The sequence below is a fragment of the Octopus bimaculoides genome, chromosome 2 (assembly GCF_001194135.2).
Source record: "Octopus bimaculoides isolate UCB-OBI-ISO-001 chromosome 2, ASM119413v2, whole genome shotgun sequence".
NCBI lineage: Eukaryota > Metazoa > Mollusca > Cephalopoda > Octopoda > Octopodidae > Octopus > Octopus bimaculoides.
Genome location: NC_068982.1, coordinates 161,565,834 through 161,579,660, shown reverse-complemented (window position 1 = coordinate 161,579,660; position 13,827 = coordinate 161,565,834). Strand labels below are relative to the sequence as shown.

General features: G+C 34.2%; 1 protein-coding gene across 1 annotated transcript in view; it reads right to left on the bottom strand.

Annotated features, from left to right (window-relative positions):
• The window catches only part of LOC106871725 (trafficking protein particle complex subunit 10), a 36,827-nt gene that overhangs the window by 15,547 nt on the left and 7,453 nt on the right, over positions 1-13,827 (bottom strand). The window contains exons 6-15 of the mRNA XM_014918336.2: positions 13,467-13,578; positions 12,717-12,964; positions 11,769-11,918; positions 9,810-9,927; positions 8,311-8,393; positions 6,456-6,547; positions 4,518-4,658; positions 3,034-3,137; positions 1,359-1,852; positions 489-636 (exon numbers count right to left, since the gene is read on the bottom strand). Coding sequence (XP_014773822.1) covers positions 489-636; positions 1,359-1,852; positions 3,034-3,137; positions 4,518-4,658; positions 6,456-6,547; positions 8,311-8,393; positions 9,810-9,927; positions 11,769-11,918; positions 12,717-12,964; positions 13,467-13,578 — 1,690 coding nt within the window. The remainder of the gene's footprint in view (positions 1-488; positions 637-1,358; positions 1,853-3,033; positions 3,138-4,517; positions 4,659-6,455; positions 6,548-8,310; positions 8,394-9,809; positions 9,928-11,768; positions 11,919-12,716; positions 12,965-13,466; positions 13,579-13,827) is intronic.

The window sequence follows — 13,827 nt, the reverse complement described above, 5'->3', positions numbered from 1 at the left end:
AATTTTTAGTCAAATGAATCAACGTCACTCTCTAACCTTTCATCTGGCACAAGATCACCTCCAATGCCACATCCCCTTTCAAAGAATCTTTGTCTTGCAAGTTACTTGGTGACCCTGCCAGTACTGGTTCCAAGTAAAAAAAACATCCAGCCTACACTCTAAAGTGGTTGGTGTTTGGAAGGGCATTCCACTGTAAAAGCATGCCAAAACTGACCTCACCTGTGCTGGTGCCACATAAAAAGCATTCAGTCCACTCTGCAGAGTGATTAGTGTTAGGAAAGGCATCCAGCCGTAAAAGCCATGCCAAAACAGACAGTGAAGCATGGTGATGTCTTCTGCCTGGCCAGTTCCTGTCAACCCACCCAACCCATGCCAGCATGGAAAGTAGATGATCAATTTTATCATTTACCTTTGCTTCTGATTTCACTAAACTATAAAAAAAATAATTACATATTTTGATTTATAGATACAGGAATCTGTAAACTTACCAATCTTAGCACTTGGGTTTACTTCAAAGAAAGGCTGTTGGCAGACTATTTCTACAAAAATGTTATTAGCCATGTTGTGGCGAATGAATTCCAACTGACCCACTTCAATACATAGTTGACCAAGCTTGTATAATCCTCGTTTACAGCTCTGAAAAAATTTTTCCATTATTTGTTAATTGACAAAATTTGAAAAAATGCTTTACTTTTTGAAAAACAAGAACAAATATTAAATGCATTAACAATTAATTGAAGTTAATTGCATTAGCAGTTAATTTAAAATCTAATTCAAATACCTATTTTAAGATACTAATCAACAATTTCATGGAATATTGTAGCTATTCGTTTATTAAAAATGTAATTTTTTATAGGTCTCCAGAGTTTGAGGTTCAGAAAATTAATACGGCCAAGATCATTGACATGTGCAAATATGGACATGCATGAACTGTACTTACTCTGACATGATAGATTTAATTCATCACTCAGTTTCATACCAATGCCTGGCTTTCGTGTGCCTTTAATGAAGTGCACTACATTGCAAGCATTCAAGCGAAATTTTAGATCTTAGAAGAAATTTCAGTCTCAGAAGCCTTGAGAAATGAAATCAGGGATGCTACCCTTGTTCTTGTGATCAAATCATTAAAAAAAAATGTATACCATGGTTAGCAAAAAGTAGAAATTCTAAGATCTTAGAAAAAGAAATATGAAAGGGGTGTATTCTGTACATCTTTTGTAACCTTTGATTTAAATTAAAAACTTTCACACGTCTCAATTTAACTTAATCTAGAAGGATTTGTTTCCCTTAAGATAACTGACTACCATGGATACACAATGTGTTTAGATATATATATAAAAATTGAAAAGGAAACTCACATCAACTTGACTCTTTACTGTGACTAGATTAACACCAGGTTTTATTAATACATCTTTGGCAGTTAAACTGAGTTTGTAGTTCAGTTTATAAATTGAATCAGAAACAGGGCCTTGGATACTATCAGCTCGTTTCAAAAGTTCATTGGTATTAGTACATATAATGCTGCTTGATTGCAATTTCTCTTGTTTTACATCAGTAGCTGATACAACATTGATTTTGGAAGGCAACTGAGGTCTAATAGTTTGGAAATTCATTACAGGTTCATCTACAGTTCCATATAAGCTAGGCTGTCTGGAAAGACTACGCTTCTGACTCCCTTCACTGGCCTCATGTGAGAAACCGAGAGATATCTGGCTGATGGACACTTCTCTTGGCAAGTTACTGAAAATTTCCAGTTCTATACTCATCTCATCCTGGAATGTGGCAACTGGAGTATTAAGGACAATGTTATCGACGGAAAATGCTGGATTGGTCTGAATATAGAGTGAGTTACCTTGAAAGAAGAATAGAAGATAATATGTGAAAATGTTGGGTGACTACAGATTAGTAGACGATCTGGAATAATTTTAAGACAAGAGAATATTGTTAAACTAAGAGAGAGAGAGAGAGAGAGAGAAATAGAGAGAGAGCTTTTATAGTACACAGCTACTGCCCTGTCAATCCAGTAATGGTGTCAGAATGCTGTTTAATTACAGATAATACTAAATAGAAATTATTACAGGTTTAGAAAATAATATTCAGAGTTAATGAAGGAAAAAAAAAATGATTTCAGTTCATTTTGAAATCCTTAACTTTATAATGTCTTCTGGCTGCAGTGTATTCCATACAGTGTGACTATAATGTTCTTACCATCTTTTCTTCAATACTCTAACTTAAGTAATACTAAAAATTGAAGAAGTTTCTATTAAAAACCTTTTCAATATCATTCCAATATTCTTTTATTCTATAAGAATATTGAAAGGAGTTAACCAAATAAGAAGGAACCAACAGTATTTATAGTTTTGTAGATTAGGACCAGATTATTAATTACACACACACAATACAGATCAACCAATATGGCAGTTTTACTGCCTTTGAGAAGAGGAACATGTTTTAGAAATTTTGAAATTTCAGGTGTTTTGATATCAAACATCCAGAGACAAGTTCCACAACATAAAGCCTTCTATTTTAAATTGTTTATGTTTAAATTTAAATAACTTCCCATCATAATTTTAAGGAAGTGACTTTTACTAATCTATATTCCAAAATACTAATTTAATAATGAAAGTGCTAATTATTTTACTAAATCTCTCCACATTCATGGTTATTTTGAAAATTAATTGGAATATATTTGCAATATATATAAGAAAATTGTTCATGAGAGAGGGGATAAAAAAACACTCATTAGTTTCTCATTCCCCCATTCACCCACCACCACCACTCATAAAACTGATTGAAATCATTGTGTCTTCTAGAAGATTTTACCTCCTGTGTCATATCTTCCCCATGATATATCTATTATGTTATATATCCAGAGTTATTTGTAAGAATTTAAGTTGCAAACATGGTACTTTTTTTAAAATTTCAGTAAAATAGACACACTACAAAACACATTAAAGAAAGAAGGCAATACAACATAAACAAATTAATACTGCAGTAAATATAAGGAGATTAACAGGTATTTAACAGACTTACCGTCATCACTTCTGCTAAGTTGGATCAATTCATCCAAATAGTAACAACGTTCGGAATGTGAAAGATTTTTACTACACACAATGTAGCAGGCAGTTTTGGCATATCTAGAGATACTGATCAGGAATCAAAATAATTACAAGTTTAACAATCATTTTATTCAATTCTTTTGATTAAGCAAAAGCTTGATTTTTTTGTTTTCTGCCAAGCAAGACAAATTTGACCTCAGTATATTACTGATATATATATTTACCATTCCTTTGTCAAATGAAAGGTAACTTACAAACACACACACACGCACACATTTGGATCTAGAAGAAAAAAAGCTATAGTACTCAATACTTGTAGTCAAGTTTATTTACTGTATAAACAAGCAAGCTGAATATTCTTGATAATGGTGTCACAGCACCTCTGGCTCAATGTCATAAGAAACTAATGGTTCATCATATCACTACTCAAAGTTTCATGTTATATTACAATAACCTGAGTAACAACAGAGTGAGTCATAAGCTTCAAATGAAGTGTGTGAGTGTGTGCACTAAGTCTGAGTGTGTGTGTGAGCACTAGGTATTTTTGACCGCAATTTATGTGGAACACTACTGGAAGATGACTTAACATAATGTTATGGGGCATGCACCAAATTTCAACTTTCTCATTCCCTTTCAGACATATGAATAGCATTAATATATCAGATTCCAATATGATACAGAAAATGGCTCTAGCTACTAGTCACAAAAACTCAGAGATCACCAGCTTTTTTAATGTAGCTGGGTCCTTTGTGTTCAGGATCAAAAAAGAGCTTGAGGCTTCTGGAAGAGTATGTCACTTATATCCAAGAGAAAGAAACAGTTTTCAATAGTCAGACATTGTTAGGACAACCAAATTCAACCAGTAAATCCAGAGCATAATCAATAACTCTATCAAGTTGATATGGGCCATCACTGAGGAGATCATATGTTGGAATCCACCATCAGATGCATAAGATCAGATACAAGTTCTACATGATAAGGAGAGGGTAGTTCTTGTCCACCAAAAATCAGGAGAACTATATGATCTGGTCAGAGCACTTGCTGAACAAACTCAAGTACATCAAGAAACCTTGTTTTGTTCTTAGTGTATGTACATGTGTGCGTGCGAGTGTGTGTACGTGTATGTGTGCGCGCATACACACACACACGTGTTTGTATATGTATGCTGCATGCTACCTCTACCCAACTACACCCAATTCATATATCTCTCTTCTCATCAATCACTCTGTGTCTCCCCTTAAGTTGTACACTACCTACTACATACAATTCTTCCTTCTTTAAATGTCTGTGGAATTCCCATTCCCATCAATGTTTTGCCAGCAAATAATAACTTGTAGCTGTTACAGCTGAACATCCATCACATCATTCTGGCCAGTGTCAGAGAGCCTGCAAAGGTGATGGGAGCAACTTTTCCCCCCTTAACCAAAAAAAAACAAACAGATTGTGACAAAAGGATACTTAAGAGGATTACTGAGTTTCTTCTGACATTGAGCAAGAAGTACTGCAATACCGTCACTAAGAATATCCCAGCCTTCCTGTTTATACATTTTCATGGCATCCAAGAGAAATCCTTCTGCTTTCTGGGGGCTTTCTTGTTTCCTATGAAAACATGGAAAGTAAACAGCATGAAATAATGTGATATTTTTTATTATAAAACATGTGAGATAAATATATATATATACATATATGACAATTAATTCCATAAATTAAGGTAGTCATGTGATTGAGCTTCATTTTGCAACCAGGAGGTTTGGGTTCAATCCCACTGCATAGCACCTTGGCAAGTGTCTTTAGATTGACCGATACTTTAGGAGAGAATTGGTAAATGGAAACGACTATGTATATGCGTGTGTTAGTTTGTGCATACTGCGCAAATAAATGCAGAGTTATAGGCTGATTATATTGACCAGTGCTAGGGTCGATATAATAGATCAAAACCTTTCAAGGAGATACGTCTAATGGTCAGTCTAATGAATAAAACCAGTAAAAGAATAAAAGAAATAAAAAATGTGTAGTGTAGTCAGTATGTATTAAACATGTAACAAGTGTGTATGTGTGTATATATACAGAGTGCAGTGAATAAACTGTCATCTAAATTACACAAAAATGAAAATAACACTGACATCTCATTTCAACAGATGGCTGACTGGTCCCGTGCCGGTGGCATGTAAAAAGCACAATTCAAGCGTGGTCGTAGCCAGTATTTTTATTTTATTTTTGCTTTTGTTTTTGTTCTTGTTTCTATTTCACCTTTGTTTTTACCTCTTACTCTATATTTGTATGAAATTCTTTGTGAATCTCTGAAGAGGCCTAGCGAATCGTGCATGTACCCCCAATTCAACATTTCATCCAATAATCACTCCGGCAGGAACTATTCGGATAGAATGGGGCATGCCAAAGCTAGGCCGAAACAGCTGTAAGATTAAACTTTTGTTCATTCTCTAATTCCTTATGTACTTTGTACTTTTATCTGTAAACCCGGTTGTCAAAATAACATGGTTTGTCATAAACACCTGTACTTTGTGGGGTTTTTTGTCACTTTAGCTATGAATTAAATTAATGAATTCAACGGGATACAGTGTCTGCAAGTCGTTGGGTTCAGCATATTATCCTCCATTTTCTAATTGATATATCTATATACATATATATATATATATATATATCATAATCATTTTACATCTGCTTTTCATGCTAGTATAATGGAAAGGTCATCATAGTCCAAGCCAGTTCTTATTTGAGTTGAGGGAGATTTGTTTGCTATTTCTAACAAGCCAAGTTAATATGTAGAGGCTCCTTCATTAACAGACTCATTGTAAAGATTGGTGAAACTAGCCAATCTCTCTCAAATTTCATCTTACCATCTTGAAAAAAGAAAATCTCATAGGACAATGTAGTTTTAGATTTAGTAACAGCCGAATAAAAGACCAGGATGGTCATTTATAGCACTGATGTGGAGTTAAACAACAATAACAATGAGTGAAATCAAGGGAATTCGCAATTATGTAATTGTGAGTCTGACTCTGCTGTACAGCACCTTGGGCATGTATCTTCTTCCATAGCTTCAGGCCAACCAAAGACTTGTAGGTAAAATTTGGTTTGTGAAAACTGTGTGGAAGTCTTTCAGAGGGTCCATTCCTGTTCTTTGACAGAAGACTTAAATTCACCACCCAGTTTAACTCCACCCACTAAACCTTGGGTGTTTTAGTGGAGTTGACTCTGTTGTAAGCATCCAGGCTAGCTCTCAAAGCTAAAGACGACTTCCTCCCTAATTACTACCAGTCACAGAGATCCAGAAAAGAGTTGTATGTTCTGAGCAGTTTTCCTCTGGTTCAGTTATTAAAAATTAAAAAAATAAAATATTTGGTGTAAAGAAATACTTTAAGAAAACATTCTTACATGTAAAATTCGGCAACATCCTGGCCTATGATCCTGGCAGACCGCATTCTACCTATATGTTTGTAGGTTCCCATAGCCAGTTCAGAGAGATCCTAAATATGAAAATACATATATTACATATTCATATAGTTTCTGGTCAATTCTAAAAACAAAAAAACAATAGACACTACTGACAGAGAGGGTGAGAAGGAAGTATTAAATATTGCACAGAGAGAGCAAAAGAGAAACAAATAGAGGGACAGAGGACAGTACATAAGAACAGATAGAAGAGGAGTTGTAAAGGTGAAATTGATATAGTTGGACGTCTAAAGGTTAATATCTACAAATAAAATATGGATAGAGAGAGAAATACAGAGGACTACAGTCAAGAGAAATATAGATTGGGTGAAAGGTTTAGTGCAGAATCTCAGGAGGTGAGAAGAGTAAAACACAAGTGAAATAGGTGAAGCTGGGTAGAGAAGGTATGCAGATATGAGAAACATGACCACCTTCTAGAAGTGACCAATGTTTGTGTATATGTAACAGCAACACTGTCTTATACATGTGAGTAGTAGTTTAATGGAAGGTTTGCTTAAGCTTCGTAAAATGTTAGCAACTGATCAGTTCTCAAGTATTTTCTGGCTCTCAAGAGAAATCCTAGTCTTTCTGATATAGTTTTGTCAATATTATACAAGGCAGCACTGAAAAGTTCCTGGCTTTGGGTAAAAGAAAATGCAGAAGGACCGGTCAATTATGATTTTAGTCAACATGTTCCCCTCTCAGATTCACACACTTATTGCAGTGGTCCTTCAGTTTTTCTAAGCCCTGTAAAAAAACTTAGCTGGGCTTCCAACCAAGTCTTTCATGATACCTTTAAAGCCAGGAACATTTTAGCACCCACAACCCATATATGTCAGATTACAAGGGGTCACTAGTTAGGTGTGGCATATTTTTATATTGTCTAAGCAAAGAAACACAATAGCATTTTTAACCTCTTCACAATTAATAAACTGTTTTCCTTCTAAATAATGCTGCAATGATCTGAAAAACGATAGTTATGAAAAGTCTCTAATGGAGGACTACTTCTTTGATACATGTATTGTGTATATATACTGTTGAAAGAGACAAGATTGTTGTCTCCCAACTAAGGAATAATCTCAAGGTCTCTATTCATCAAATCAGTGTTTGCCTAGAATTAAGTCTTCAATTTGTATTTAAGTAACACACATGCATGGAATGTTAAAGAGTAGGGGCAAATAGTTTTGGCTGCAGAGAAGCATGTTTTGATAGAAATGAAAGTCAGAAGGTACAGAAAGAAGAGTGTAAGAGACATTACTGAATCTTGGATTACATCATTTGATAGAGTGTGGAATGGAGAGCACATTGTTGATACATGATGCCATGATAATGCAGTCTAAAAGAAAGTTTCCAGTCCAAGAAATGAGATTGTACATGAGACCATAGACTGTACATAGACTGCACATGAGACCATAGAATATACATACATTCACCAGCACTGTATACTGTCCATAAGTGCTATTTTAACATGCACACAAATCTACATGTAGTTTAAATAAAATATTTTCTGTTTTTGACAAATCGTAAGAGCAGTGCTCTAAAATGATTCAAATGATTCCACCTCTGTATATTACTGGTACATATTGAAAATACATAATGCTCAGACTGTCACACTGCATCCTATACAGTGCATGTCAAAGTGTGTGATATGGTTCTCAGCTAGGCAGACATGTGATAAAACTGGAACAATAGATCTGTTGGTCACACTCAATCCTCAGCCAAATACCAGAAACTATACAACTGCTATACTTTTTATTCATCTACATAACAATATTTGAAACAAGTAAAACAGATTTACCAAGTAGTGTCGCTGAAAGGACTGCCTTGACGATAGAGCTTCACGGAGTCTATCAATAGGTCGAGGAGATCCTGTAGTAGATGCTAGAAGAGACAAAGACAATGTGCAGTCAAAGCTGATTAGAAAACTGAGCATTTTAAACATCTCGCAACTTACAAACACAATTTCATCAATATTACTCATAGAAGTCATCTACATGAAAATCAATGGTGAAATTAATTGTAATGTATTTAATGCAGGGAGCATTAAAAAGTTTACTAGAAATAATTCTGTAAAGAAAAATAAATATTAATCATTCATGAATATTATTATTTTCATTAGTTCAGTAAGTAAAGGAGACAACTCCAGGTAACATTTCAGTCATATGACCTTGCCATAAGTATCACAATGAGGTACAGTTCACAATACAGGTATAATCTACAAGGCTGTAAGTAGATATCACAGTAAGTTACAGTTCACTCAGATGCAAATAAAGACTCACAGTCAAGTAGGTACCAGAGTGAGATACAGTCTGCCTAGCTGTAGCTAAGAATAGATGGTTGTCCTGCATAGATCCCACAAACAATCTAGTCACATAAATACATATTTTGTAGCAGGAACTATCCAGCTGTACTTTTCTACAGCAGAATGAAAAAAATGTTTATATACCACTCTTCAAAAAAGTACTTAATTGTCTATGCTTTCTTATTTGAACAACAAATCAGAGGCAAATTAAACTTTGCATAACCCTTGAAATCCCTTGGATTTTCAATAATATACAAATAAGAACTCTAATGTTATACCACCAGTGGCATTTCCTACCACAAGAAGCATCAGGCAATTTTGAAAGCTTTAAACCTTGGTGTTGATTTTTTCTTCTCAAGAAATAACTTTTGTAGCAGGTGTAATCTTCTTGGAAAGTGGTTTCATCAACATTGTTTACTTGCTCTGGTTTGTAACCCACTCAAGCAATCATATTTTTCAGCTGCTCAGAATAATAAGAAGCTGACCTTGTATCAGCACTGGTAACATGATGCTGATGTTACGTATGTTGGTGTTGGAAGGAATGATAATGACAATAATGTTGCAAGATTGTCGATAGCAACAATGATGGCAATGTTGTTGTTAATGATAATGATGATAAAGGTGATCAATGATGATGATAATGTAAGAATAAAAATAATAATAATAATTACATAATTCATGTTAAGACAAAAATGATATAAAAATAGATTGATGAAACCTTATATTGACAATGACAAATCTGATGATGAAGGCAAATGTAATGAAGATGACGATGTGATGGCAATTATAATGATGACAAATGTGATAATGATACTAAGTGTGAAGATGATGCTAAATGTACTGATGAAGATAAATGTGATGATAATGATGACAAATCTGATGATGAAAGATAAATTTGATGATTAACATGCAATAATGATGATAAATGTGATGATAATATGTAACCATTACTCCTTCCAATCAAACTGATACCCTGATCAATGACATCCACTCACCTTCTTCCTCATTGATTCCCATCCCAAACAGAAGGTCCACCACTTTATTGAGTTGTTCAGAAGTTGGATTAGATGAAACCTCTGGCATCAAACCACACAACACACCAAGTTCTTTTAACTGCAATACAAACAGTTTGTTATTCTGTGTATAATTTATGCTACAATTGCTGGAGACTATAGCAATGACTACACAAACTTCAACATTTACAGAATATACATACACAGTCCAACTGAACATCATTTTAAAAATTTTATACTACATGTATATGTTTTTGTATGTTATTTGTTTTGATTCAGTCTTTTAATATTACAACCAAAACTGCAATTTGATCCCCAAATTTTTTCTTAGTTATTCCAACCTCAGTTTTAGATAATAAATGGCTATGCATGCATGCACGCACACACACACACACACACACACACACATACACACACACACAGAGCAAAATTGCAAAGTAGTAGCCAAACCACAACTATAGTAGAAGATACTTTCCAACAATGCAATGCACTGGATCAAATCCAGAAACATGGAATTGTGAAGCAAAATGAACCTCTTAAATAAACAGTAAACAATTATGATGATGATATATGAATGTATGTATGCTGCTGATGTGACAAAGGACAGTAGTGGAGTTCTTCAGCTCAGTTCATTAGATGTTGCTTCTAGTGTTACTAAGGATGCCATGAGACCTATCTAACCCTCTCTCCAACACACCACATCTTCTCCCTTCATTCTTATCAACCTAGCTTTATTACCATCTTTAGGTATATATTTAAGAGACCTCATAAAACTGGCCTGTCTCTCATACACTTAACCTATACTCTCCATTGGCCATCTGATACCAGCATCCATCACTCTCTCACCTCACCATAAATGGTGAAATGAGAGAGTTATGGTTATAAGGAGTCCCACTTCTTCATATCCACCCCAATCTTTTCTAGTGATGACATCATGATAAACTGCACCTAGCACATTCTGTTCAGAGAGACCTGTTGTAATGTCAACAAGGAATATAATCATTATGGCTATGTCACTCAGATGATAACATGCAAAGCTATGGAATGTCAATATCAATGTGTACGTACACACACACAAACTGGTTCCAGTCATTGGACTGCAGCCATGCCTTCATATCAACCCAATAATTATTTTAGCTTCGCACTTATCAGAGGTTTCATCTAATCTGTCAAACAAACTGCTATGTCATGAAACATAAAGGGATACAACATAAACATTCACATAGAGGGCAGGAGACACACATAACAGGTGCAGGCATGGCTGTGTGATTACCCAGTCTACTTGGAAACCACAGTGTTTTGAATTCAGTCTCATTGTGTGGCATCTTTCATTATAGCCTCGGGTCAACCAATGCTATGTGAATGGAATTGGCAGACAAAAACTACAGGATGCCTGTCATATGTGTATATGTGTGTGAACATATGTCATATATACCGCTGCATTAATGAATGTTTTATATATCACTATATTAGAGATATATATGTCACTATATTATTAGGTGTATCCTATATATAATATTTATAATTGCCATTTTAGAAAGCACATTAGCAAATATCTTAGTATATTAGTAAGTTGTTATTTATTATATGTTACTAGATAAGCAAATGTATATCTATTATATTACTCTCTAAGATAATCCTAATATATTGGTTTTGAATTTTGGCACAATGCCAGCAATTTTGGAGAAAGGATAATTTGATTACATCAACCCACCCCTAACTCAATTGGAACTTATTTTATAGACCTTGAAAGGATGAAAGGCAAAGTCGACCTTAGTAGGATTTGAACTCAGAATGTAAAGATGGACAAAATGTCACTAAGCATTTTGCCAGGTATGCTAACAATTCTACCAGAAGATAATTCTGGTATATAACATACATTATTCTACTGATGTTACATATGTAATTGTAAATCATTCAGAACAAAAAACCAACACTTACTTTTTTTCGAGCATAATCCCATAGACTAGCAGTATACAGGGAATGGCTATTAAGTTTTTCAGTAGAATTGTTGAGTTTGTCACTGGTATGTAGCACCTCAAGACAACTAAGAAACACCCAACATGCAAGGGAACCTTCTGGCATTTCAATCTGAAATGACAACAACAATAAAAGATAAAACAAATAAAAATAAAAATAACAGTGAGTCTGGATTAATCTTGTTTGGTTGGTGAGGATGGATGCAGAGGATAAGCTAGACGACTTCAATCTCTTCTTTGTGGCAAGTTGGCAAGTTCCTTAAGGCATCAGATAACATTAGAAATTTTGAAGGTTACTACAGTCCACTACAACTACTTTGTAACAAGTGACTCAGCTGTATTCACCATCAGTACAAATTTCTAACACATAAAAACACTCTGTAAGAACAATTTTACAACATTTTGTCTTACTATATTCCCTATAAAATCATGACATATTGATTTAACTGATTGTAGCCTCCCTGTAATAAAACCTTATAAGTCTTACATCAGAAAATAATGTTTACTTTCAGTAAACTTTTAAATTGAAATGTTAAACAAGAAAGCTATAAAATTTAGCAAAGTGTTTTCATGTAAGATATATTCTTTGTTGTTTTAGCTCCAGAAAACAATCAGTAGAAAAGACCCAACTTATTTCTTGCCAACTGGGAGAATGGGGAGACATATACAGTCATTGATCCTGCTAGAAATAGCAGATAGATATCCTTCAAATCGCACTCTATTGTCTTAATAAAGGAAAAACATTACTGATGTGGTCTTAAAGAGATTGTCTAAAGATAAGATAGAATGTTCATGGCTGGAATATTGCTAATCACAGAGCTTCTGGGTCAGGTCAAATTTGGGCCTAAACAAATGTTATTGCAGTTGTTTAGGCCCAGGTGAAAAGAAAGTATATTAGTAATAACTATACCTCTAAAGTTTTCATTTCTTGTACAGTATTGTGGAGATAGGCAACAGCTCTCTCTGCTATTTCCCATGGACGATTCAGTAGAGACAGTAAAGCACATTGTCGAGAAAAAAGATAATTGCGGAATTCTAAAAGACTTGCTTTATTCATTTTGATTAAATCTCTTTTGTCCCAGTTGAGAGCTTTACTTAGTGATATTCCAGCCCATTTTGTACATGGCTCAATGAATGGAGTCAACCAATCCACAGTTTCTGGAAAAAGAAGCAAAGTGGTCAGATCACTTGTCATTGTATAACATTTGTGTAACACATAAGTCTAAAGGAAAACACTCAACTACATTTTATGCAACTTTGCTTTGTGCATCAATTATTTTATATCAATCTTTTTATACTTACACCTTTATTTGTTAGCTAAGATGCTCTTAGAGTGGAATGATGTCCTTCCTATGCAGCTGTGAAGTAGTAAGTAAACCTTGTTTTTTTTGTTTACCCATAACTGGAGTAATAAAGAGTTAGGCACCTTGCCTACAGACAAAGAGAATGACAGAAGTAAGATCTGAACTTATTAATCATGTGATCAATATTTCAGCCCCTTATCTTCACAGCCATCCTATCTCATCACATGCAAATAATTTTTACAGTTCTACTGTTAACCACTGAACTACGAGGTAGAAGTAAAACTTATCAATAAAATAAATTAAGGCAAACTGTCTGATTAAAAAACCCATCATAGGTACTTATTTTGATAACCTACCTCCAGCGGCATGATTTAGCAAAAATTGTGTAAACAAAGCATCTAACTCATCATATTGCAGAAGACTGTCATCATAGACTCCAAGCATTTCAAACATAAAAGCCAGTTCTTCCTGAAATATTTAAAATATTTTACTATAATACAGACAGAATATATATATATATATATATATATATATATATATATATACACACACATACATATACATATATATATTTAAAATAGATCAAAACCGAAAAAAAATTATTCATTTCACACACAATTAAATCAAAAGTTGAATATTATGTATCTGCGGTAAAAGACATGAATACAAATCTCAAATAGTAAAAGAACAGAACCATTAATAAGACTGAAACAAGTA